Consider the following 26,919-nt stretch of genomic DNA (forward strand, 5'->3'; position numbering starts at 1 on the left):
TAGTTCTCAGTTATAAAAGAAAGAAATAAATAAACTTCCTTCACAGATAACACGCGTGCAATCTTGGATAAAACCAATTCTTTTTGTTGTTAAACCACTTCAACTTGAAATCGCATCGATGATTCGCACAAATCTAATTCATGAGAAAGTATGGTATGGCACATATCGCTTCGCTCATAATAGAGATTTTTTATGATCTAGATGTCGTTGATCAAGCCGTGGCAAGTAATGCCATGAATCTGGTACCATAGACGTAACTTTGGTCAGCTTACATTCCATTAAGGCTAAAAAGAAGGAGAAGGAAAGAACAAATATTATTTCACATTGAAGTTAGATGCAACTGTAAATCATAGTGTTCTTTCACAGTTTCACCCTTTCCCATTGCAGTCAAATTCCAAGTACTCGTCTCTCCTCCCAGCCTCAATAAGGTAACCTGTAAGAGAAAAGAAGAAACAGATCAAGTATTTAAACCACAATTAGTTAAATAATTCGTTTTAGGCGAAAATTAAGCACATGAAAGTAAAACTCACCCCAACTTGAGTGACGTATCTGAGCTTTCAATGTCATGGGGAGGAGGCCCACCGGAGTTGTTGCTGGCATCAGTGACACTCTCTGACGACAGGCCTTCCTCATACACCACATTCTGATCATCAGATTCAGTTGTAAAGCGCTGCTGCCTTTTCCTACTTGTTGATATCTCCACCACCTTCAACCAAACATTACAAATACATCCATAAATACCTAAATGACAGAGACAGAGATAGCCACCAATATATATTGATAATCTTACGGATCCCAATGTTTATTTTTTTTTCCAGTTATCCCAAATCTTGAGATGAACGCACGATTTCATATGGATTATGTGCATCCATCTCAGCATTTAGGATAGAAAAAACTAGGATTCTTAGCATTTTTCGCAAGAGAGGATATAATACGTACTTGTTGTCTTAAACGCTCGTTCTCTTCCATCAATAACATTCCCTACATTGTTCAAACATTCCAAATAAATTGAATCTCCAGCTTTTGAATTTATTATTGGATCATTATAATCAATGGCTCAAACTACATTATTTTCTTCCCTCATTCATGGGCTCTTGTATCTCACCTTTCTTTGAAGGTCAGTGATCTCCTTCATGATTTTTTCACCCTGAAAAATGCAGAGAAAACATTAAAACTAGTTCTCACATTTCCACAATTAAACATGATTTTTTTTTTTTGCAAATTTCGATGCATGCATTACACAGACCTTCCTTTCAATGACACGGCGCAATCCGGTTTCAAGAGACTTTTCGAGCTGCTGCAAATCTTCTATCCTTAATCCTTGCAGTTCTTCCCCTCTCATTTGCCTGTATTATATACATATACATATACATACATACATATATATATATATATACGTATGTATGTATGAGAGAGCTAGCTAGATTTTTTGTATGGCACATACATAACTCACACACATGCAACAACATTCACAAATATACACAAATATGTTGTGGGCAATTCAAACCCTGTACTGTGGACAAAAATGCACGAATGGTTAGCCAGCTAAGCTTAGCGTCGGCGCAGAGAGCTAGCTAGATGATATATGCTTTAAAATTATTTAGTTTAGCACAGAAATACTAGAACTATTAATTAATTACCTTAATAGATGGCTTTTTTCTGCAACTTCTTTACTCAACCTGGACATGTTGCTGTTCTCTACCAGCTGCAAAACAAATTTTTTTCCTTTCATTAAGCAAAATAATTGGCATCAATTAATTAACAATACTTAGTATAACAAACTAAAACATATAAACCTGCAGCTCAAGAGATGGTTGCTCCATCTTCTCAAGGTTTTTTGAGTGCAAATGATGCCTCTCCAGTATTTCCTTCATGCTTTCAGAAACCAAAAGAATCACAATAGTCATGATCATCATCAATTAACAGCTGTAACTTTTGATATTAAAATCATTTCAAAACAAGATCATCTATACCATAATTGGTATACTAACCTACCACATGATATCTAGATTTACTGTTTTCCCACATACATACATATATATATAATAGAGGGGTCTTGGTTAAGTAGTGCCCTAACATGCTATGTTTAAAATACACCTTCCAATAAACCTTTTTCAGACTTCAAAACACATTCATTTCCCATAATACAAAGAACAATTTGTTCCATAAATTTCTAATGGTCCCAATTACTTGGAATACATGCACAAAGCTAGCTGCAATAGCAAACTCAACAAAAACAGAAGGCATATAAATTACTGTAGTTTCCCTAATTGATTCCTCTCATAGTTTTATGAAACTCCACTTAGAACAAACTCCAACACTACTAAAAGACCTAAAAAAACAACTTGCATTTCTTCTCATGTTCAAGCTTCATATATATATATATATAATTGCTTTCTCTACACAATCTATATGTATGTATAGTAATATATATGTATAGAGAGAGAAAGTGAGACCTAGAGCTGGAGTAGTCAAAGAGCTTGCCAGTAGAAGAGAAGACAATAAGCGCGACGTCAGCATCACAGAGAACTGATAGCTCCTCAGCCTTCTTGAAAAGCCCTCTCCTTCTCTTGGAGAAGGTCACCTGCCTCGCCGTCGCATTATCGATCTTCTTGATCTGTATCTTCTCTCGAACCATTGTCTGTAAATCCTAATTTCCTCTTTTTTTTCTTTTGTTTTTTTTTTTTTGCAATCAAAGACAAATAAGTAAAAATGGACCACTCGTGTTTTTTTTGCTATATATGGAGACTGGAGAGATGGACAGGGGGAGAGAAGCAATTTTTTGCCAAATTTAGAGAAAGAATCAAAGCAAACCCTAGTGATGGTAGAAAGAGAAAATCAGAAGAAACACATAATTGATACTGATAATCCTCCCAGCAGATCCATACTAATTAATAAAGAGGGGAGGAAGAGTGTAGAAATTAGGGGAAAGATTGATTCTTGATTCTTTCTTTGATCAGCCAATCACAAGGAGGAATATGCAGAAAAGAAGCTGATCTGTTGAGTGGACGATATCTGTTTTTCTTACTTTGAGAGATACCTTTAAGCCACCAATAAGAGAGTCTTTCATTGGAAAGTGGAAAGGTTAGGGGAAGAGAGAGATAAAAAAAAAGATAGGAAAATACTTTCTTTTTATGGTGAAGCAAATGTTCACTTACTTGGATTTTTCTTGCTTAAAAAAGGTTTGTTATGAATTTCAAGATCATAAAAGATCTCATTTTAAAGGTTTTTAATATTTAATTAATTCATTAAAGATAGTTGTTGCGTATTATTGAAGCTACTAATTAATGGAATCAAAACATGTTAATCCCTCCGTCCCAATAATTTTAGAATACAATAACAAAATTATTAGTAATCAATAGAGAAAAGTTATAATAGTTTTGGGATAATCCAAAATAAAAAGATGGACAAATCATAATTGGACGGAGGAAGTAATTTGATAAACATATTAATACTATATAACATGTATACACTATTTATAAAGGACTACTAGATGGTGTATATTGAAAATGTGCAATGGGTCATTGACTAATAGGGTGAACTTGACCGAGGTAACTTTTGGCGTAAGCGAAAGGTTGGAAGTTCAGGTCTCATGAGTGTTTCTATCATCACAATTTGCGAAATAAGCCATACGTTATAGCGTAAGCGGAAAGTCGTGAGTTCAAGTCTCATGCGTGTTTTCATTATTATAATTGATGAGATTAACCATTGTTCAGCTCAACGTATGCGAATATCACTATGCGTTATCTTTGTTAAACAGATAGATAATTTTCCCACCAGACGACTAAGTAATATTAAGATACCCAAAATTAAGAGTGTTTACTGGAGCATACGTCTTTCTTTCCGTACACTGTGACCATGCCACTGTCAAAGTAGCATTTAGTACTAACCTAATACTGCTAACCTAAACAGTTCTTCTTCTTCTTCTTCACTCTTTTTTTAAATTAATTAATTAATTAATTATTTATATTCTGTGATCACAATTCACAGCTTCCATTCATTACATCAAAAATACACTATACATCTTTCATGCATTGCAGATTTGCAGCCTTGCAGGCACAGCATTCACAAAGATGTAGGTATGAAACTGCACGTGTACTATCCATTTGAAAATTGGATTCCTGACCAGCCTTTCACTTCACTCATCACTGCTCACAGACTTTTGACTGCTTGAATCTGATTTCCCCTTACAATCCCTAACAAAATAGATATCTAGTTTAGCCTAGTTGTCTGTGGCCCAGAGGGTTAAGCCCAGTTGTCTGTGGCCCATGGGCCGTGCAACCCGTGACCCAGTGACATCACATTAGTACAATAGTACCCACCCTCACGTGCAGACATCGCCTTATCCGAGAGCGTGAACGAATATGAAGCGCATGAATATTTGTGTCCCAGAAACTCGAAGAGTAAAGAGTTTACACATTTAATCAAACGACGCCGTCTAATAGCCCCTGTATATTAAACCACAGCCGGTAATGAATAAAATAGCTCGAAGTAGATGATATCTCTGTAGAGAGAGGAGGGAGGGAGACAGAGAGAAAGGGAGCCTTCTAATTTCGTGTTCAAATTTGAGCTCTGTAGAGTGAAATCGAGTGAGCTAGGTTTTCTCTTTCTTTGGTGAGATAAATGGCCGAGCAGAGAAACAGATGGAACTGGGAGGTGAGCGGGTTCGAGCCGAGGAAGTCATCGTCTCCTTTTGAGCCCGAGGATCACAGGGCGAGTGTTGCGCCGATGGTTCGGCGCTACTCGATCTCGGCGGCCTCAGTTTTGCCGAATCCAGAGATTTCATCGAAGCACGCACTGGCCAACAAGGTCGGGCAATTGGAGGACAAAGTTCAGGTAACTGGATGATTTTTTCTTTAATCATTGGTTTTTTTGAGTTGATGAGTGCTGGTTTGAATGGTTAGTGGTTTTACGATCAGCCTTAAATGGCAATGTGGTTAGATATTAGTGTGAAAAGACGGCCATAGTTTTAGTTTCGAGCTCCATGTGGAGCATTTGTGGAGAACTTGTGTTTTGGCGATTGGTAGAATTCCATAAGTGTGGACTTCAGAGGTAGGAAATTTAGTAGGTTTTACACTGACGAGGGTAAAAGTATTTGGAAATGCTATTTAAAGGAGTCATATGTGATTTTCTTAACTTACTTTGTAGTTTCGGAAGATGAGATAATTGTTTATGCTATTGGACCTAATTCAGAGATCTTTCTGTCATAGTCAGATACAGTTAAATTGTGACTTCATTTGCATTGATGTTCCTGAAACCTTTTTTTTTTTCTTTTTTTTCAAACTTGTACATTTCAAATGAATCAAATCTGATCACATAATAATCAATCTTTATATCTAGCCTTTGAAGTTTGAACCATGAAGTGAGTAGTGACCTAGTGATATAATGCAATGCATGACACCTGGGTGGAATACTAATATCCCTTTAGACTACTTTAGTAGAAGTTCGTGCATGATTTTAATGTTTGATGGGAATGGCAGGATCATTATCCTTGATGATGGTTTTTTCTTGCTTAGCCTAGATAAAGCCATGGTTGATTTGCTGGAACATCATGAATTCCTTCCCATCTTTAATTATTGTGTGTGGGCAACATTTGTGCTTTTGCAGTGTTTTAGAAGGCTTTGTTATTGGACGGCCTATTTTTATGGGTTGATTGAAAATTGTATAAGAATTTTGTGGTGTATAGGTGAAATTCGATCGATCTGTAATCAATTTGATCTTGAGAAGTTGGTCATCATCCTTAGGAATTCCTTGAGAATTCATATTTCTTTCTGGTTCAGGGGTGCAAAACTATGTGGCAATCGTTTTGTTTACCATGCTATTGAACGGCAGGATGTGCTAGTGCTGGACAATATATCGGAATTATTTCTTTCCTTCTGTGATATGACTGTTTTCATTGTAATTCGTGATATGCTTGAGTTTTGATATATCTTTTACAGCTTCAAGTATCTACAGTTCTTACTCTAAATTAAATTCGGTTCAGGGTGACTATTATTCATTTTAACTTTTCACAAATATGTCATGGATGATTTGATAGTTCTTTCACATATTTTATGAAAGCTATATCATGTTGTTTGAACAGGCTGCGAAAGAAGATTTGTTGGAGTTAAGACAAGAAGCAAGTGACCTGCAAGAATACTCTAATGCCAAACTTGATCGAGTTACGCGTTATTTGGGTGTTCTTGCTGAGAAAACTCGTAAATTAGGTTAGTAATTGAGTTTTATCGTGTACTTGTATTTCCATGTTGAGAACTTTGATGCTGGATCTATTCTCTGTTTATCTTGTTTTATGTAATTTGGGTAAATGGTGTGAGACTGTTTTTCTATGCATCTGCTTTCCTGATATCTTTTGTGTATTCTGAATGGGCATTATACACATCCTGCTTGAATTTTGAGATAGTAAATGTGTGAAAAGCTTGCAAATTCTTACCCTTTCTTTTTATGGTTTCAAAATGTTGTTATGTTGACAGATTTAAGCGTTCCCTTTGTTTGTATGATTGCCAGATCAAGTTGCCGCTGAAACTGAGGCTAGAATATACCCTCTGACAATTGAGAAGAGAAGGTTGTTTAATGACTTATTGACAGCCAAAGGTACCAAATTCTAGCGAGTCCACCCTGTCAAATTTCTAACTTGAGTCACAGTCTCATGCTTACGAAGCATGAATTTCTAAATTTTATGTTTTAATTGAGCTTAAAAGTTAGTGATACATGTATTTTGCTTGAAGAACACGGTTTCTGTCGCAGGAAACATAAAGGTATTTTGTCGTACAAGACCATTATTTGAAGATGAAGGTCCCTCTGTTGTTGAATTTCCTGATGATTGTACAATCCGTGTCAATTCTGGCAATGACAACATCTCCACCCCCAAAAAGGATTTTGAGTTCGACAGAGTTTATGGACCTCATGTAGGGCAAGGTATTTGTTAAGTTACTTGTTTTATTCTTCATCAGCTTAGTGTTCAGAAGAATATGTTACCTTAAGGCTTTAAGCATGATGTACATATTATGTGCAGCTGAAATTTTCAATGATGTTCAGCCTTTTGTGCAATCTTCTCTGGATGGATATAATGTTTCCATATTTGCTTACGGGCACACTTGCTCGGGAAAGACACATACTATGGTAAGCTCTCTTTCTATCCCTTTGTCTGCAATCTGCATGCATTTGTGTAGGAGAGGTGTCTTAAGTCTTAACGAATATTATGCTTCCATATTCTTCTCAAGATAGTAGTGCACCATTTCAGGGTTTTGTAACTTTTGTTCATACCTAAATGATGGTGATCACTGATGTGATATTCTGCTGGGGCATCTGATGGTTACGTGTTGAATATCAGTACATCACCCTTTTGCTGTAACCTTTGAAAGAAACCAGAAACACTAATTATGAGTAGAATAACAAATGTTCTTTACCGTCTACTATGCAATATTTTGCATGGAAGATCCTTTCTTAAGTTTTATTCTCCTGCACTTCACTGTTTTTGACTACATTCTCAAAAATAAATTAGATGACCTTCAGGTTCTGTTGGTGATGACCAAAATAGTGGTTTGATGCAGAGAAAGTTCTGTTTCATGGCCTCTCCAGTATATCAATGACTTATATTATCTTCAGTTATTTTTTGTCCCATTCCAATGATTTGTGGCTTGGTGTATACTTCTTAACGTGCTCTCTCTTTATTCAGGAAGGATCTAGCCATGATCGCGGTTTATACTTTCGCTGTTTTGAGGAATTGTTTGATTTAACCAACTCAGACTCAACTTCTGCTTCTCAATACAACTTTTCAGTTACAGTATTTGACCTCTACAACGAACAGGTACATTCACTTACGTATCATACTTTTTAAATAAATTCTTTCTGGGTTCTGTATTGAATGATACTTTGGGAATGGCATCATTAAATTCTCATGATATTAATCTCTTCTTTATTCTTGCAGATTCGGGATTTACTCTCAGAATCTGGGAGTGCTTTACCAAAGATACAAATGGGATCACTGGAATCTTTCGTTGATCTCATGCAGGAAAAAGTTGATAATCCATTGGACTACTCTAGAGTATTAAAAACTGCATTTCAGTGCAGAGGAAGTGATGATGCATCAAAGTTCAATGTTTCTCATTTGTACTGTCTAAACTTGCTACTATCAAATTCACTGCTCTGTTTTCTTCTGCATTGTCTATCTCCTGTCTCAAAGAACATAATCTAATGGAATGAGTTGATCAAATATAAAATAGATGGAAGTAAACTTCACTAGAATTGCAAATACTAAGAATCAAGGTGCCACCAAAAAAATATAAATATGAAAAATCAACATTTAAGGGTTTTTTTTTAATCATGGAGAAAGATTCACAGTTAACCGTTTCTAATGGAAGATTTGATCCTCTTTGCTATTTGATGCATCATAAGTAATGAAGTTACGAGGGAGGTTCATACCACTCAACGTGTGACCACTTTTTACAAGAGTAACAAGACTGAACTGCTATGAGATTCCTGAAAAATTGAACTCGATATTTTTCGTGTTTAAACTTATTATGGAACCTACAAATGAATGTATATGTAGGGTTGAAACTTGATACTATTCTTTGGAGCTTGGTAATTCTAGCATAAGAAGCCATACTGCCTGATTTTGTTATTTATGGCCATATATTTTTGTCTTAGGTTAATGTACATTCTTTCTTTCTTTGTGCAAATTCCATAGTCCATCTTATGAACATTTTCCACTATTGTATAAATTCGTTCACGACGAACCTTGACATGCTGGTATAGTTGCTTTATTGCAACTTAGAGTTTGCAGGTTCATATGCTGCCTACAGCCCTGTGCATCTGGCCTTCTCAGAGCCCGCCGTGTCACACCAACACACACCTCTACAGGATTCTTGTGTTTCTCATTTGTTCTTTTAGAAGAATAGATCAACTCTAGAGATTAAAGATATATTTTGCTGGAGATGTAACTTCATAGTTCATAACATCTGTTCTTTATCCTGTTCCTATTCTTGTGGATGTGGTACTATTCACTAATTTTAAACTTTCTTTTTTGGTTTCTGTTGTCAGGATCATTACAATTCATATATGTTACAACAATTTGATCACTGGAGAAAACTTATACAGTAAGCTTTCTCTGGTCGACTTGGCTGGTAGTGAAGGTTCAATTGTGGAAGACGAAAGTGGAGACCGTGTGACAGACTTGCTTCATGTCATGAAATCGCTTTCAGCGTCAGTTCTCCGTCCCTCTCCCTCTCGCTCTCTCCCTCTCTCTCTCTAGATCAGTAAAAGGAACTTACATTTTTGGCTTCCTTGCGTATCCGGATAACTAAACATCCCTCATATTAGAATCACCAACAACTACTCTCCTTAGTGAGTTGGATTTGTGTTCAATGCTTGTGTTTTATTTTTCTTCATGTTCTCCTACATCCTTTTCCTTGTGTGGATAACGCTTTAGGTAGAGGACCTGTGTTTTGATAGGAAAATGTTCTCAAGTTACAAGTAGCCATGATTGCATCTTCTTCTCGATTATGTTGAAACTGTGTTAAGTAGAAGTGGTTCTTTTTGTTTCTCTTTCAAAAGTTTCAGCATGGTTGATGGATGTAGAGGCTATTTTCATCTTCCAATTTTTAGTCGGGCCAGTTTTAGCATTGGGAGGATATACTGTTCTATAAATTTACTTATTATGATATTCCTAAATCTGGTTTCCCTCCAACATTAATGTTGCCACATGTAGGTTGGGAGATGTTTTATCTGCTCTGACTTCTAAGAAGGATTTTGTTCCTTATGAGAACTCAATACTTACGAAAGTATTGGCAGACTCGCTAGGTATAAAAATCTCATTTTTGCATTTAATCTTATCGCCACTAGAAAAAGTCCTGAAAGCAATAAACAGTTACTTTTCCTGGAATAGAAATATTTTTTGTTGTGCTCCTTTCCCATTGCATATAAAGGTTTGGTGCTTCATCTGTTTCTGTAAGTATAGTTTCAACTTTCTTGATGCCCTTGCAACATAGGTCTTGTTCGAAGCGTGTTAGGATGATGGTAGGTTTGCAGCATCAATATGTGTCAGTTTTATATCTCTTTTTGGTTTTGAAATGATTTGAAGCCTGATTGGTGATATTTTTCATATATAACTGAGTCACTGACAAACTGGGCTTCCATTGAGGGACTCCATGCATTTTGCAAGCTACCAAGGAAGTTTCTCTTTGCCCTAATTGCTAATGCAGTCCCCTTATGCTCATTAATTGGAAAAATGAGGTACATTAAAACCTTCATAGTATAAGTGAGTGGTGTGCTAACAACTAATTATTTGAGTACATTATAGAGAAGTCTTAGAAATATAATAAGGGGCTACCACAATAGAATATGGCTACATCATAAAATTGGTTTTAAGGGACTGAAGAAAAACAGGTTTTAAATTCAGGTAGGGAGTTGGCCCTCATTGTGTTTCAGGTATGAAGAGATTTAATTGCATTGTTAATATTTTGTTTCATGTAAAGTGTCCAGTAAATATTAAATTGTTTTTTCTTTTATCTCAATGAAAACGAAATCTCTCCAAATAAGTAGGGAATTAGGAAGGGAGAGGCTAACATCATATCACATCGGGTAAATAATAGATAATTTAATGGATCCGGGTAATAGTTAAGACTTAAGACTCTTCTCTGTTCCGTGGGCTTGGATATATTTTGCTTCAGCCTTCAACCCATTTCAAAGTGACTTACGAGTGGGGCACCTAACCTTTATTCAAGTCTTTGAAAGTTAATCACTTGCATCATCTGTGAGCATCATAGAGAAACAGTTATCTTGTGTGCCAACTTCCCTGTCATTGTCACATCCTGAATTTAATCTCTCTCCCTCTCTCTCCCTCTTGTTTTTAATTTTTCGAAAGTCTGTAAGATATTGCTGGAAGATTTTTAGTCTGTTACTTGACAAATCAAACAAGCATCTTAAACTGCTCCTACAAATGTGAGTTCTTATTAAGAATCTCGCATTTTCCCCTTAAGAATCTCTGTGATGATCATTGATGGGCAACATTCAGATTTTTTAATCTTGCTCAATACATGGACCACCATGGTGTAATGAGCTGCCTACAGAAGAGATGTCAATTACTAATTTTGTCTATGTGGTACCGTTTGTTCTTATGAATTCTTCTCAAGATGCTACAATCTTGGATGTCACTCTTGTCCTTTTAATTTGGTCATTGATCCCTTTAACTTGGAGTTAAAATTTCTAGTTACCTTGTTTGATAAATTATCTGCCTTACGTCTTGTTTATTTTTATCTTAGAAATTTTCTTTTACTCTATTTTATTTTGAATTTGTTTATTCCTAGGGGGAAGCTCCAAAACTTTGATGATAGTCAATGTTTGTCCAAATGCTGCAAATTTGTCCGAGACATTATCATCCCTGAATTTCTCTGCCAGAGCTCGAAGTGCTCTGCTAAGCCTTGGAAACCGTGATACAATTAAGAAATGGAGAGACATTGTAAGTTTTTGTTTTCTTGTCTCTTTAAAAGTTTGGCAATGGCAATAACCTTATAATATTGTAAAAACCTGGTCTGTGAAAGAACTTAGAAATCAAGAATTATTAAAAAAGAGCTTATGGAGTCAAGAGAGAAACTGATTATTCATTCTGTTTTTATTTTTTATTTTTTTTATTTCTGGGTTGTGTTTTTTGTTTCTCTTCCTCTCCCTCTCTCATGCTTTCTATGATATCCTGCCAAATCCAGAGTTTGAGAATTCTATTCTGGTTTCTGCAACGATGCTAGTAAAATAAAATCTCACAGCTTTTCTCATTCTAAAATTTTATTTTCATGGATTCTGTAGGCAAATGATACGCGCAAGGAGTTGTACGAAAAGGAAAAAGAAATCCAAGACCTAAAACAAGAGGGCTTGGGATTAAAGCAAGCTCTTAAAGAGGCAAATGATCAGTGTACGCTACTCCTTAATGAGGTTCAGAAGGCCTCAAAAGTTTCTTTCACACTGCAGACTGATTTAAAGGTTTTGTAACTTCATTTGGTATAGTTTTCCAATTCTGTAATGAGTTACATATTATTTGTTGGTTTGTTGCTAGTTTTTTGCTTCACTAGCTCAAACTCGAAGGCCAGTTAGTCCTCTAGTCTACCATATTATATATTTGTTATGTTTTGTCTTTATCTTTATCTTTTGGTGGATGACTGAATCAAACTGTGGGACTGTTGATTGGTATTGTATCTTTAAAATCTAAGGCGAAACTCTGAATCACTTGTTGCTTCATTGACCTGATGACTATGAATAATGGTTTGTTGTCCTTCATCTTGTTGGGTTAGTTTGGTTATGCCAACATTGGTAAAATAGATGTTTGGATGTTGGATGGGAAGTTTCAGAAAGCGTATAATGGGATAGTAAGTGATGCTCTGTATGCTTTATGTTTATGCTTAGCATCGTGTGTTCTTGCACATGCTATTATGCCTGTGAACATTAATATTCGCTTTTAAAATGTTCAGGTGTTTGATGATTTTTTTGTCATGTCTTCATGTAAACATGTTGCTAAGCCTTGCACCATTTCGTATTGTGCAGTCAGAGAACATTATGCTTATGGAAAAACATAAAATAGAGAAGGAACAAAATGCTCAGCTAAAAAATCAAGTAGCTCAACTATTACAATTGGAACAAGAACAAAAGATAGAGATAAAACAACGAGATTCTACTATTCAGACGTTGCAGGTTGGTATCATACCAACTTCTCTCGTTCTCCATGTTGCATGTATATGTGTGTTTCCAGTTTATATGAATGTGTTTACTTGTCTTTTAATGCATTTCTGGAGTTGCCCGATTCGTTAAAATACCATTGAGCTAGTAGTCTCGACATAATTTGTTTCATTACGGATTAAGGAAAGTAAAAATAATTTTTCCTTGGTGAATAACGTAAAACAACACCGATTGAGAATTAATTAATATATTTGTTATCTCTTAAACTATACTACAAATATACTCTATTGGACTAATTAATCAATAATTTTTTATATCACTTACTATGTTTTCATGTGTATAAGCATTTGTATAATGATGATTATTTTTAATGCTAATCTATCTGTTTATTCACACATAATAATTTTTACCTAAATAGTTCTAAAACATATTATTTAATTAGTTAAATAATTTATAAATATAGAGTTATATTTATGATAATAGAGTTTTTTTTCTTAATTATTAGTTATGGTTAGAGTTTGAATTGAATTATCGTTAAAATACTCTATCCTTGTAGTTGTAGTAAAATAATTCTAATTGAATTATTATTAATTTTTTAGTTTATTTGTTAGAATATAATATAAATGGTGTGAAATGTCCCAACCCAACAAGTTAACTTATTGGGTTGAATGGCAAAGTAACTAATCTTAACATTATTATTACTATTATTAATTTTTAGTATTTCCTATTTATTAAGTGTAACGTAGCATATTATTGATTTTCCTTTTTAAATATTTCTAAGTGCTAATTATATTTAGGGCAATAAAGTTCCAATTAAATTATTTTTCAAAATTTTCTTAGAATAGATTTAGGTCTACTAAATTACAATTGATTTTTTTTTCTTTTTAATATTACTAAGTACATTCCATCACTATATTTAATGTAATAGAATTCTATTTGAACTAATTTTAAACTTTTCCTTTTTATTTATTTTATTTGATGCCACATGACTTAACGTATGAGCTTTAAATTCTTTTGCTTTTAAGCTGTAATATAGATGCTAATGTGGTGTGGAATAGTTGCTCTACTTTTAATTGTTCTGTTGTTTTATGCATTGGATTACATAGGAAATTAGAAATAGGAGAGAGTAGCTTTTAATAGGAATGGATGCACAAGAGGATCCATGTACTGGACTCCCACTCCAACTGACTTCACTTTTCTGATAGATTCATGTAGCCAACTTCAATTTATTTGAAATAAAGGCTTTGATGGTTAGGCGATTCTTTTGTTCAATTGTCCTTGAACAGAGTTGGGTCCACCAATTGTTTGTTCCTTAGATTGTAATCGGAAACTAAACTTTTGGGGATTGTATTCAGATTTTTATCTTTAGGCTTAGTTTTCATTAATAGCTTGTCTAAGGATGCAAGTTAGGTGTTTTTATATATTAGGTTTGGCATTTTAAACATTAAATGGTTATGGTGCTTCGCTTATCCTTGAGAGTCTTAGTATGTTTTCAGGTTCCTTTTATTTTCTAGTTTTCAAAAACTCGGTTTGGACAAATGAAATTTGTCTACCTACAAATTCAAGCTTCATGTTTCCTTTTCTCATATTCATCTATTTTTTTCCTTAGTCCTGTGGTTGCATCTTAATTCCACAACTGTTTGATTTGAACTTTCTGCCATAGGCCAAAATAAAAAACATGGAATCAGAACTCAATGAAGCCCAACGTTCCAGTCAAGGTGGGTCAAAACTTGGCGCAGAAGTGGTTTCTGGAGTTCAGTCAATTTCCAATGCAACTGGGGATGACATGGATTCTTCAGCAGTGACTAGGAAACTTGAAGAAGAACTTAAAAAGCGTGATGCTCTGATTGAGGTAAATTGGAACAACTTACTGGTGGATGATGTGTCGATTACAGTCTATGCTTCAGGATTGAACATCATCTTATTTGAATTATACAAGTTTTACTAAATAATAAAAAATTTGACCAAAATGAAGGTGGTTCAAGATAAACTATGGGTAGAATGATTAGAGCTAAAAATATTTAATGAGAAGGGTAGACAGAAACAAATGTGTGCTTTCCTGAGCAGCTGGAGTTACATGTTGAGGTGAGGAACTGGTAGTTATTCACAAAATGGATTTAATTGCTTTTATTGTAATAATTTCTTTGACCATAAATATGAGGGGTAAGTTCCTACACCAAAGAAAAAAAGTAATTGGAGGAGTTATTTTTTCGTTAAAGCATCATTGAAGTTATCACTGAAATAATTGTCATCCTGAACTGATCCATAACTTTGAAATAAGTATCTTTGCTGTGAATTTCATTTACTATCACTCTACGGAATATATTGTAGTTGCTTCCTTCAAAATGTATTTGGTCTCACAGGGTTTGTGATATGTGCTTATGCAGAGGTTGCATGAAGAAAATGAGAAATTGTTTGATAGATTGACAGAGAAGGCTTCTTTGGTTGCTTCACCTCAGGTACAAACTTTTAACTCACATAATGTATCCTGTGAAATTTGTTCATGATTCACAAATACAAATGCCTGTTAAGACTGTCGTTATGTTATAAAAAAAAAAAGGATCAGGGAGTCGAATAAAAATTATTTGGGTCACTGGGGGAATATTAGGTTTGGGAACCGTGTGAAGTTACTCAGATATTTTAATAAGAGAGAGATCTTGCTGACTTTGAACTTCCATTGTGTACGCATGCTGTTTGATATTTATGAATGTTATTCACTAAAGTTGCAATGCGGAAGGTCTCCTGTGATTTTTGATTATCTTGTAATCAGTTGCTCTAGTTTGACAGTATAGATGTCTTTGGTGCATGCTGTTTGATATCCATGAATGTTATTCACTAAAGTTGCGATGCGGAAGGTCTGCTGTGATTTTTGATTATCTTGTAGTCAGTTGCTCTAGTTTTACAGTTTAGACATCTTTGGGGGTTTTGTGTTTTGTGGTTCTTCTTCATTTTGTGGATCCTGTCCTAATTTTCTACATCTATTATATTTCTTTTCAGCTGTCAAGTCCATTAGCTAAAGGATCAGTGAATGTTCAGCCTCGGGAAGTTGAAAGGTATTAATTTCACTCAACTTGGATGCTAATAATGTTTGTTTTTTTTTCTTTTCTTTTCTTTTTTCTGTTCTGGTCTCTGTTTTTTTATTTCTTATCAGCTTATTGTTTGATCAGTAAACTCCTCTTTCTATTTTCAAATAGGGATGGTAATAACGATAAAGGCCATTCGACAGATGTTCTTCCTTTGCCTTTAAGTGAGGGCACGGTTGCTTTGGTTAAGTCAAATTCTGATAAGGTTAAAACAACCCGTGCGGGAGAATACATGACTGCAGCTCTCAATGACTTTGATCCTGAACAATATGACAGCCTTGCAGCCATTTCAGATGGTGCAAACAAGCTTTTGATGCTGGTATGTCAAACATCCGGTTAAGTGGATCAGCAGTGTCCGTGTTTTGAGCTTTGTGTTGTTTGAGTATTTATCTTTATTGAGAGAAGAAAATCTCTTATGTTTGAAGTTTGAACCCTTTTTGGATGATACATAAATTTACGTATTTGAGGTTCTTAATATCGGATATTATATATATATATATATCTCATAAAGTTAAGTAGAAGTATATTTGGTTGCGATTTCATAGAGCTGTCTATCTTTGTCACACTATGAGTTTATGACGCAATTCTCCTTGAGGAAGGTAAAATTTTAATGAGCCAAATATATCTTTTTTTAACATCATGTTTATAGTATTTTAATTTTCAATTCTCTCATTAAAGATTTTCCCAGAAAACACACAGATGAAGTAAAGCAATTTAGGAAAACAATAGAAGTAATTATTGAATTTTTCTATTAATGGACATTTATATTGGGACTTTCAGCAAAGAAAATGAGACTCTTTGTTAATTTTACTCTTTATGGGACGTAGTGATACCTCATCTTCACTCTTTCATATGTTTTACGTTATGCTAGTCACTTGATAATGATAACTTTTTTTATTTGTTATTATTAGCCAGAGTTTAAATGCTTATTATTATTTGAGATATGATAATCGTTACAATTCTTCAGTAAATGCCTTTCTTTATAGTGTGTGTCTATTTGAATGCTTTTGTGGCTGCTCAAGTTTATTAATGATTTCCCGAAAAGCTTACAAAAATGAGTGTGTATGATTGCTTCTGTTGTTTTGGCTGGAACTTTTCATGAACTGGCATCAGCTCTGCTTTTTAATCATTTTCTTTTCCTCCCCCCTCCCTCCACTGTCTACTACCTAATAAAACTTTCTTTTAGTGGAACTAAATGCACATCCAAGATAAAATACCACTCTCTGTCCTATTTCTGTATTGCAGGTTTTGGCAGCAGTCATTAAAGCAGGTGCTTCTAGAGAGCATGAAATACTTGCTGAAATTAGAGATGCTGTATTCTCTTTTATCCGTAAAATGGAACCCAAAAGGGTAATGGATACTATGCTTGTGTCCCGTGTCAGGATATTGTATATCAGATCCTTGCTTTCAAGATCACCTGAGTTGCAGTCCATCAAGGTAATGCCACATTTAGTCATAGCTTTTCTCCTTTGATTTCAAATGCTGTTTCATGTACTTTCATTGACATTGATTTATGTGCTTTGAATTAATAGGTGTCCCCTGTTGAGTGCTTTTTGGAAAAGGCGAGTACTGGGCGCAGTAGAAGCTCTAGTCGGAGTAGCAGCCCAGGAAGATCTCCTGTGCGTTATGTTGATGAGAAGATTCAGGGGTTTAAAGTCAACATTAAGCAAGAAAAGAAATCCAAGCTATCATCTGTTGTTCTGAGAATGCGAGGAATTGATCAGGTAGCTCTTACATGTTTCTGCTCTTTTGTGTTTAATGAAGGTGAAGATATATATGCTGCCAACATCTAGCCATTCATTTTTGCACAGTTAAATAAAGGTCAAAAGTCTCCTCATACTTGTGCAAGCACACAAAATCCAAGTGAACCTGAGTAAAGATGAGAGAGATGAATCTTTTTTGTTTTTGTTTCTCAGTCAGCAACTATTTGGACAAGTTTTCATGACGTGCTTTATTTATATATTATTTGATTGACAAACTTTTCTTTTGGAGGGGGTTGGGGGGATTAAGCCCCTGCCCTACCCTGCCAATCACTTGAACATTAGTGCCCTCACTTGCTTTATATATGAAATTTCTGTTTTTTTTATTCCTGCATACTGACTCCTCTCCCAGCTGACATCCGCAGTCCTTACATGTAGAGCAAGCCTTCTTTCATGTTACAAAAGAACTATCTAATATTTCTCTGATGTAAAACGATAATATCAATTGCACAGGATACGTGGAGGCAGCAGGTTACTGGTGGAAAACTGATGGAAATACAGGAGGAAGCCAAAAGTTTTGCGACTGGAAACAAGGCTCTCGCTGCGCTCTTTGTCCACACTCCAGCTGGTGAGCTGCAGCGTCAAATTAGGTCCTGGCTTGCCGAAAACTTTGAGTTTCTTTCTGTTACTGGGGATGATGCAATGGGGGGAGCCACTGGCCAATTAGAGCTTCTCTCAACTGCAATTATGGATGGTTGGATGGCTGGGCTTGGTGCGGCCATGCCCCCGAGTACTGATGCTCTCGGTCAGCTTCTATCTGAATATTCGAAACGGGTCTATGCCTCTCAGTTGCAGCACTTGAAAGTAAGCATTGATCAATCCTTGGGACTATTTTTCTTCTTTCTGAGTGCATTATTGTTAACTACACGTGCTTAAGTTCTTGAAGGATCATTCACATGGTTCATTCTGTCCGTCATCATTATCATAAAGCTTTCCAAAAGTTTGGCGTTGGGCTACATGGAAAGAAAAACAGTTGTAATCCACTTTGTGGATTTTCTTTTGCCATTTGTTTTTATCTGGAGCTGCACTCGTCCACTAATCGGGATGCCCCAACAATGGTTTTGGCAAAGTTTTATACTGGCAGCCAAGATTTTGTAACCCTCCTTTATCTGCACTTGAGACATGCCATGTTATCAGAGGCAATTCCTTCTGTTTTATTTGTTTAATATGTGAACGTTGGAGTGCTCTTACACTTCAGTTCCTTTCATTAGAACATGGAACTACCTGGTCATATTTGATGAGATTAGTTATTTTGAAAAAATGTGAGTACTTGAACATTTGCGTTTTGGGTGACTCAAATCCTTTGCCAATGTTATCTGGATGCCTAGCACTGCTGATGGTTCCCTTTTCCCACTTTACATGCTCATCTGATTTTTTTTCATTCCATTGTTTCTTTAAAGAAACTCTTCTTGAGATGGTATCCGAAGATGCTGGCCATATAAGATAGTTTATAGTAACCTAACGAATTTGATGTTGGCTGGGAAATGAATTTAGCTTATTATTTTTAAGCCTTTAAAAGAGTTCTTTAGGGTACCTCTGTGACCATACACTAAAAGGTTTTGCGAGCAAGTCTGGCAATTGCAATAAATGGATACCATAAGAGTTGAAAAATCTGGATGCAAGGAGTTGTATGATCAATCCTATGACAGTATAGCTGTGTCTAACTGGATCAGTTTTTTATTGTCTAGCATGCTCCCTGCTACTTCATTTGCTGCATTCTTTAATGTTGCGCTGTGATCATATTCTTTCGGTTGATCCTCAAACATGGTATGCTAGTTGAGGGGTGAGCATTGTTTCCCTTTGAAACCATACTGCTCTGTCTTGGACGTTCTTTTAACTTTGAGAAAATTTAATTGTGTGCTAGGGCAGGTGTGTCTGACCTAAAAGAATCAGACTTCATTTAACATTTTGTTCTTTGATTAGGATATTGCTGGCACTTTAGCAACTGAGGACGCAGAAGATGCTGCACAAGTAGCAAAGCTGCGTTCGGCTCTCGAGTCTGTTGACCACAAAAGAAGAAAGGTAGTACTTTCAATTCCCAATTGTTTTCAATTTGTGATTAATAATTAAGAGGTCATTTTCCTGTTATATTTTTTGTTTTTTTGTGCCATCATGGGCCATAACAAATTAAAATTAAATCTTAGATCTCCACTAGAATTTTCCTTTCAAACACTTTGGGAACTCATTCATATTGCTCTTTGACTTAGCTGCATCTAGTCATAATGTGGTTACTTGTGTTTTTTTAATTTGTTGTTGTAAGAAAATGTTATATTTCTGACTGGGGCAAAAATATATCCAAAAACTATCAATTTGTTTCACTTTTGTCCCCAAACAATGTTCTGTCCCAAAATCGTCGTAAAAGTTTCATTTTCTTCTCATTGTTACAGCAGTTAGTCTCATGACAGAAAATGCTTGTCTGCCTTGTGGCATTAAATTACGATGGATACATAATCATTTAACATAATAAGATTTACTTCCCCAATGAAACCAAATAAGCGGATAAAATGAAAGGTGTTGGAAGATTTTGAAAATTGCTGCGGGACGAAATTGAAACTTTAGTGGTAGTTGAGTTTGAAAGGTTTATTGTTCCTTGTAGCTTTAGGTTTGGTATGTTGTCTTTTAAACACCGCTACCCACATTTCTTTTTTATCCTCAACTGGATCAATCTTATCGAATGTATTACTAACGAGTTGTCAATTATATTTGCTGATATTGTCACAGTGTTTCCTGGCTCATAAGAAGTTTCTTGTCATATTGTGAATTTCTTTTTTCATTTCTATGATCAGATTTTGCAACAAATGAGAAGTGATGCAGCCTTACTAACATTGCAAGATGGAGGATCACCAGTACAAAATCCTTCTACAGCAGCAGAAGATGCACGACTGGCGTCTCTTATTTCTCTTGATGGCATATTGAAGCAAGTCAAGGTTAACAACCTTTTCTGTAACTATTTTGTTAAAGTAATGATGCTTCGTATCAAGCAGAATAATCAACGGGCATGGTTATAATCACATTTGAAACAGGAAATACTGAGACAATCCTCTGTAAGTGCCATGAGTAAAAGCAAGAAAAAAACATTGCTCGCATCTCTAGATGAACTTGCAGAATGGATGCCTTCCCTTCTTGATATTGATCATCCTTGTGCCCAACGGCAAATTGCAGAGGCCCGGCATCTTGTGGAGGTAATTATATTTTCATATGATTTTCATGTTTTAACTTATATGCTTTTTGTTCTTTGGTAAACCTCATTTTGGCAGTTGTAAAATGACGAAGAGCATACTTTTGGGCTAGAAACCCTGCCAATAATTTCATGTATAGATTCCAAAATACAAACTTCTTAATTATATGGCGAAGTTTTTCCTGAACCGCCTTCGTTAGACTTCTCTTTTCATTTACGGGGTTTGGATTTTGGAGCAATGCATGAATCTTGGCAACTATCTGGAAACAGTTCAAATAAATAAAAATCAGCTCATATTTAGATTATGGAACGGCCATATCTTGAAGAAGAGGTTGAGAAGATAAATAACTAAATAAATTATCTAATTAATAGAATGGACTCATTTCTCTCTAGTCTCCATGTAAATATTATTGAATTTCTTTGCTGGAGAGTACCTAAAAGGAGCTTCAAGGTGGACACTGAAATCTTGTTCTAGTTGCTTGCATACATTGTGTTGACTTTCCTCTATATTTTTGTCAATTCCTTGCCCTCAGTTTTTCCTTTTAAAGTTTTACTTATTAACCTTCTCTATATTGTTGTAGTCAATTCCTGAAGAAGCTGACCGCCTTTATGAAGCATCACACGTACATAAACCATCTGCAGAATTGGGTTCTGGTACTGAAACTGATGTGGCACAGTGGAATGTTCTGCAGTTCAACACGGGCTCAACAACCCCATTTATTATAAAATGTGGTGCTAACTCAAATTCTGAACTAGTCATAAAAGCAGATGCCCGAGTTCAGGAACCAAAAGGTGGTGAAATTGTAAGGGTAGTCCCAAAACCATCTGTCCTGGAAAATATGAGCTTGGAGGATATGAAACAGTTATTCTCTGAACTCCCCGAGGCTCTGAGCTTGCTTGCCCTGGCAAGAACTGCAGATGGTACTCGAGCTCGTTATTCTAGACTGTACAGGACTTTGGCCATGAAGGTTCCATCACTGAGGGACCTGGTTGGTGAGCTTGAAAAGGGGGGAATGTTAAAGGATACAAGGTCATGAGTCTTTGAGTGCATTGGGTCTGAGATTCCATTGTAGCATATTCTCGCTTTGTGTAACTGTGTTATACCGTTTTCTTCAAGTGAATGGATGAGGGTTTTGAAAGTCTCGAGGGGAGGGATGAGGGGTCTGAAATCATCTTTATTGTATTATTTTGCTGGACAAAATCTATTTATCTAAGGGTTGCATTGACAGTTCTGTATTATATAAAAACACGTAATTTATCCATGTTTTCTGAGTTATATAACGAAACCAATTGATGTGACTTCCTTTGTTTGATTGAATAACATGCGAAAATTGTAGCTGCGGCTCAAGGCTGACACACTACAACGAGTGAATACACATGTTGTCGAGCCTTGAAAGAAAGGTTGTTAACCCTGATTTTCAACATCTTAGGAATTCAGTTTGCGCTCTTTTTTTTTTCCTATGATGTGAAAACCTACTCTCAATGGTAAAGCTGGTATGGTTGGTAGAGTTGAAGGGGCGGGTTCAATTCATGAGAACTTGCTCTATCATAAGGTCTCAGAAGAGTTCAATTCATGAAAACTTGCTCTATCATAAGGTCTCATAAGAGCGTTCATTGCGGGAACTTTGTGCGCCAGTGTTGTTTAGGATATAATTCTTAACATTGATTTCTGGCATTTTAATGCCCATCATCAGTTCATCACATTTGCATGGTGATGTACGTACATCACATTTTAATCCCAGCAAGCATTCGCGTACAGTCTGTCGCACGCACGACGTCGGGAATTCTGATTTCTGAATGCTCCGTGATCGTAATGTGCTATTCCATCTTTATCCATACTCTTCCATCTAAATTACCGAAAGACCTTCCACTTTCTACTCTCACAAGAAGCCATCGCAACCGTCCACGTCCTTCGTTCATCTTTCACTCAAGCACACATTACGCAACACGTCTACATCCCTCTCGTTCCAATTTGGTAATTTCATAAGATTTCTTCCCCTGACTCACAATATCGTCTCCATAAAAACGTTCCTTCTCTTTCCCTCCATTATCTCTCATACAGTATCTGTCTCTCTCTCTCTCTCCTGAAAATGGAGCAAGGAACCAGCAGAGACGGATCTGAACCCGCGACTGAACGCTTTCTTAGACAAGCTTTTCAGCATCTAAGGCTCCGGGACTTCTCTTCTGCCCGCAAGTACGCCCTCCTGCTTCAAGATTCTGACGCGACCCGACCAGAACCAGCTCATATTCTCTCCGTCGCCGATGTTATGCTTGCGGCGGAACGCCGCTTGCCGAATGGCAGCCTTGACTGGTACTCCATCCTCCAGCTCGATCAGGTGCGACCCGATTCTCATACCCAGATAGCCATGCAAGCCCAGTTTGGGAAACTGTTGTCCCTCTTAAACCCCAAGGAGAATCAGTTTCCATTTTCTCAACTGGCCTTGAATCATGTTTGTGATGCCTGGTCTGTGTTGTCTAATCGTGCAAAGAAAGCCCAATACGACTCTGAGATCGAAAATTACATACATAAGCCCCAAAATAGTTCTCAACCTGGAAGAGAATGTGAATCAAGCTTTTGGACTGTGTGTCCCTACTGCTATCATATGTATGAATACGAGAAAAAGTATGAGGAGTGTTGCTTGAGGTGCGAGCAGTGTAGGAGGGCATTTCATGGCGTGGCGGTGCCTCCGCCACCAGATAGTGTTTTGGAGGAGGGGAACGAGGGATACTATTGTGGGTTTGGGATATTCCCTTTGGCATATAAAAATGGTGATTTCTCTGAGAAGATAGAAAATAATGTTGGCGGAGGAGATGATGGTTCCTTGGGGGACAAGAAAGAGGATAGTTGTGGTGGACTTAAGCGCAGTTTGGATAACTTGGTGGAGATTTCTGATGATAGCGATGACAATGGTGGCAATGAAGAGAATGAGAAAGGAGACATTTATGTCAATTTGACCGCCAAGGGATTGGAAGAAGAGGCAGTGAAGGAAATGGGTGAGAAAGTTGAGGAAAATGTGGGACTTGGTGAAATGGGATGTAACGTAGAGGAGAGTGAGGAATCAGTGTTGAGAAATGAAGGGAAAAGGCCAATGAAGAGGGTGAAGTCGGTGGCGAGGAATTCGAAGAAAATGATGGGGAAAGGGAAAAAAATGCATATGAATGTGGGATTTGGAGAAGCTGTTGAAGAAAACAACCATTGAATGATAGCATCAAGTAGAAGTAAGTTTTGAGGGTGGCCTGGCCTTAGAGTTTTTTTGGGATGATGATTTTCTTTTTGGTTTCGAGAGTATTTCTCTATGGAGAGTTTGGGATTAGATTTTCTCTCTGTTTCCTCCCTTTCCTGTTTAAGTATGACTGGTAGCAGCAGAGGATTGGAGCAGTGGAACCCTTTTTGTCTAGGTAGTTCAAACATTAGATGGTATAGCAAGGAGCAGCTAGAGGTTTTTTGTGTAATTGGCTGCCTCATAGTTGAAAAGGAATGTCAAATTTTTGGTACAGTTCTCGACATTTTGCTTCGTCTCGTAAATGAAATACTTATAGTTCTTGACTATCTGTTATTCTGTCTTTTATTATACTTGGAGATGGGACTAAATTTTAGAAATTCTAGTTTACTGTGATTTGATCATATGTTAATGTTGTGTTCATCGTTGCTAACAATGTTTAAGTGATGAACTACATGATATAATGAAGCTGTAATTCTAGACCTAATATGAAAATTCTAGACATGAAGTATTTTCTAATTTGATGCCTTCTTCTCATTACGGCTGATTTGGTTGATATGGATCCCACTCTGCCATCTCCGTAAGATTTATATCAAAAGGGACTTTTGTAGAAATATTGTTGAATTTATGAAAGTAGCCCTTCTCCCAAAATGCCAAAAGCAAACTTGGTGCAAATTAGTGTCTGTTGCATGTTTTAATTGAAGTTGAAGATCAACTATTAGTCTGCAGATGACGATTACATATTATCTGCTAAATTCAACTACAGTCGATCTTTAGTATCTTCACCCAGCTAATCCATGCAATTTATTTCTGTGCAAATTGTTGTGAAATTCTTGTACTGCTAAAACTTTATATGTTATTCTTAAATACCAATCAAAATGTTTGAGCTATTCTCTTGCTGTAGTTCCTTTTTTGTAAATGATTTTTTCCCAATTTTATTCTTCTGTTTTTTAAACTTTGATTGCCTCCATTAGTTGAGAGATGCATATGTTGAAAAGCATCAGTTACTCTGGTATTGGGTTGGAAAATGGGGCTAGGATCACATATTCATTGTGGTGTTGCTTTGGCGGTTATTGGTATGTCATCTTTTTTGAGAGATCAGGTCATCGATATCTTGTTGCATATCAAGTTTCATATTGCAGGATTTTAAGGATGAAATCATAAATAATATATATCTGCATTGTATTTAACAGGGTTGGATATGTTTCAGATTTTCAGTCTTGCTAGTTGCTCACTTGAATACATGTCTTGCATGCTTTATCTCATCAACTGAAACAAGATGGTTACAATGTAAATTTGTTATGTAGTGTTATTCATCTCTCCCGTCTCTATCTCTCCTAGTGGAGAAGGATTTTTAGAGTAGGGGCAAGTAGTTTTTCCACAATTGTTTTAGAGTATCATTCCAGTACAAGACAGCAAGGGTTTATGGTTTTACTGCAACAGGTAACATTGCTTCTCTCTATCTCTTGCACTCGTGTGATTTGTTCTCTCTTTCAATTTCTTGAAGTAATTTTGATTCTCTCTTAGCTTTCTTATCAGGTAGAACAAGTCGTGGGACATATCTCGTATATTACAATCGCTGGACGTGTTTGAAGCGAATCTATTTGTCTCGAGCATTCACCTACCTTAATGCAGTCTACTACCAACATTTATCTCCGAACTGAAATCAAAATCTGAGGCTAGAGTGCTTGCTGCCTACAATCAGGGGCCGAAAGGAGACGTCAATTTCAAATCAATGTCCCAATATGCCAACCTTTCCACAGCCAAACTTGGTAAATATATGCTTCATTCTTAAGGGGTCTGACAGAATTTCTGAAGCTCAGTTATTTAGTTCAGTCCAATTGCATAACATATGATTTCAGTTATAAACAAGGATATGAAATGACACAGTTATGGAAAACTGAAGCTGGAAGCAGTTTTGCTGCAATGGACGCACTCAAGCACAGAGTGTCCCTGGTGGCACGACCAACTTGAATTTCCATTATTGTGAAGATGGAGAGCTTCCTAAGGTCATATTGAGCTGAGAGGGTAAGCAGAATTTGTTGTCAGAGATGGCGAGGGTACTGAGTTTAGCAAAAGGAACGGTGATGAGGATAGAAATGGTGGCAGTGGGTGGAAATGAACCTGGATTGTGTCCTGTTTGTGAGGTTTAAGGTCCAAATGAAGAGTTTCTCATGCTGAGGAATCTGAAGCCAGTTCTGGAAACGCCATTGTCAATGATGAATAAAAGTTGATGGCTTATGCAATTGTAGTGTTGTCTAATCCATAGATTTCTTCCAATGCTGTGTTTAACTGTGCAATCCTTCATTTCAGGCTCATCTCATTCATATGACATCACTAGAATTTCAAAACTGGGCCTTGGTGACCGCACCTCGAGATAGCCCAGAAAGCCTGCTAAGAGGTGCTGGGCCTGGCCGACGGGCCCCCAGCCCGTTTGACCCCTCTACCTGTTGAGTAATCTTCAACCTAGCAGTGTAGCACCAATGATAATTTGGTGGGAGCGACGCCTCCCCTAGATGTAACCTGTTTTGACCTGTCTCCTAAACTCGGTCAGAAAATAAAAATAAAAGAATCCACGTGTTAGCAACCCACACTATCCAGGAAGGCCAGATTGCCCTTTTGTGGTTCCAACTCCAAATAGGTCGCAATACAAGTCAAATAACATCATTTGGAGGCGTTGAATAGACGCTGCCTCAGAACTAATCAAGGAATTAGTCTCCTTCACTCTACCTCCAACCTTCAACATTTTCCAGGAAAAATAAAGGGATTGTGAGAAGGCATTTAACGACCAGCTTGAGCTGAGCTAATCACTACCAACACCGTAAAAAAAAAAGAAAAAAAGAAAAGAAAAGGAGAGTTGTTTGCCTTTATATCACCTTTGATTGTCCCACAACTTTAATAAAAGCATTTTTGGTTTTTGATGTTTACAATATTGTTGTACAAATCAATAATCCAGTTCACATTTAGTGATGTGATTATTTGAAGAATAATAATAGTAAGGAAAATGGCAAAGGTTA

The 26,919-nt window shown here is 36.4% G+C and overlaps 3 protein-coding genes across 3 annotated transcripts; 2 read left to right on the forward strand and 1 right to left on the reverse strand.

The window, feature by feature from the left end:
- Positions 1-169: 169 nt before the first annotated feature.
- On the reverse strand, positions 170-3,067 carry LOC119995323 (MADS-box protein JOINTLESS-like). The gene is made up of 8 exons (XM_038841794.1): positions 2,457-3,067; positions 1,797-1,875; positions 1,641-1,705; positions 1,247-1,346; positions 1,106-1,147; positions 940-981; positions 531-706; positions 170-433 (listed from the first exon to the last, which is right to left on the reverse strand). The coding sequence occupies exons 1-8, from the start codon at positions 2,636-2,638 to the stop codon at positions 421-423; spliced, it is 699 nt and encodes a 232-aa protein (XP_038697722.1). The 5' UTR covers positions 2,639-3,067; the 3' UTR covers positions 170-420.
- Positions 3,068-4,491: 1,424 nt separating this feature from the next.
- On the forward strand, positions 4,492-21,980 carry LOC119992492 (kinesin-like protein KIN-14B). The gene is made up of 23 exons (XM_038839220.1): positions 4,492-4,836; positions 6,083-6,206; positions 6,505-6,591; positions 6,745-6,915; positions 7,013-7,119; positions 7,676-7,807; positions 7,928-8,109; positions 9,040-9,201; positions 9,707-9,798; positions 11,304-11,455; positions 11,797-11,970; positions 12,529-12,675; positions 14,324-14,512; positions 15,048-15,119; positions 15,658-15,713; positions 15,855-16,062; positions 16,989-17,180; positions 17,276-17,467; positions 17,957-18,307; positions 19,427-19,525; positions 20,290-20,430; positions 20,527-20,685; positions 21,263-21,980. Exons 1-23 carry the CDS (start codon positions 4,624-4,626, stop codon positions 21,716-21,718), a joined length of 3,858 nt encoding a protein of 1,285 aa, XP_038695148.1. The 5' UTR covers positions 4,492-4,623; the 3' UTR covers positions 21,719-21,980.
- A 661-nt stretch (positions 21,981-22,641) lies between these two features.
- LOC119995242 lies at positions 22,642-24,231 on the forward strand. Its single transcript, XM_038841683.1, has one exon. It carries the CDS (start codon positions 22,772-22,774, stop codon positions 23,879-23,881), a length of 1,110 nt encoding a protein of 369 aa, XP_038697611.1. The 5' UTR covers positions 22,642-22,771; the 3' UTR covers positions 23,882-24,231.
- Positions 24,232-26,919: the final 2,688 nt, after the last annotated feature.

This window comes from Tripterygium wilfordii, chromosome 3 (genome assembly GCF_013401445.1).
Source record: "Tripterygium wilfordii isolate XIE 37 chromosome 3, ASM1340144v1, whole genome shotgun sequence".
NCBI classification, from domain to species: domain Eukaryota; kingdom Viridiplantae; phylum Streptophyta; class Magnoliopsida; order Celastrales; family Celastraceae; genus Tripterygium; species Tripterygium wilfordii.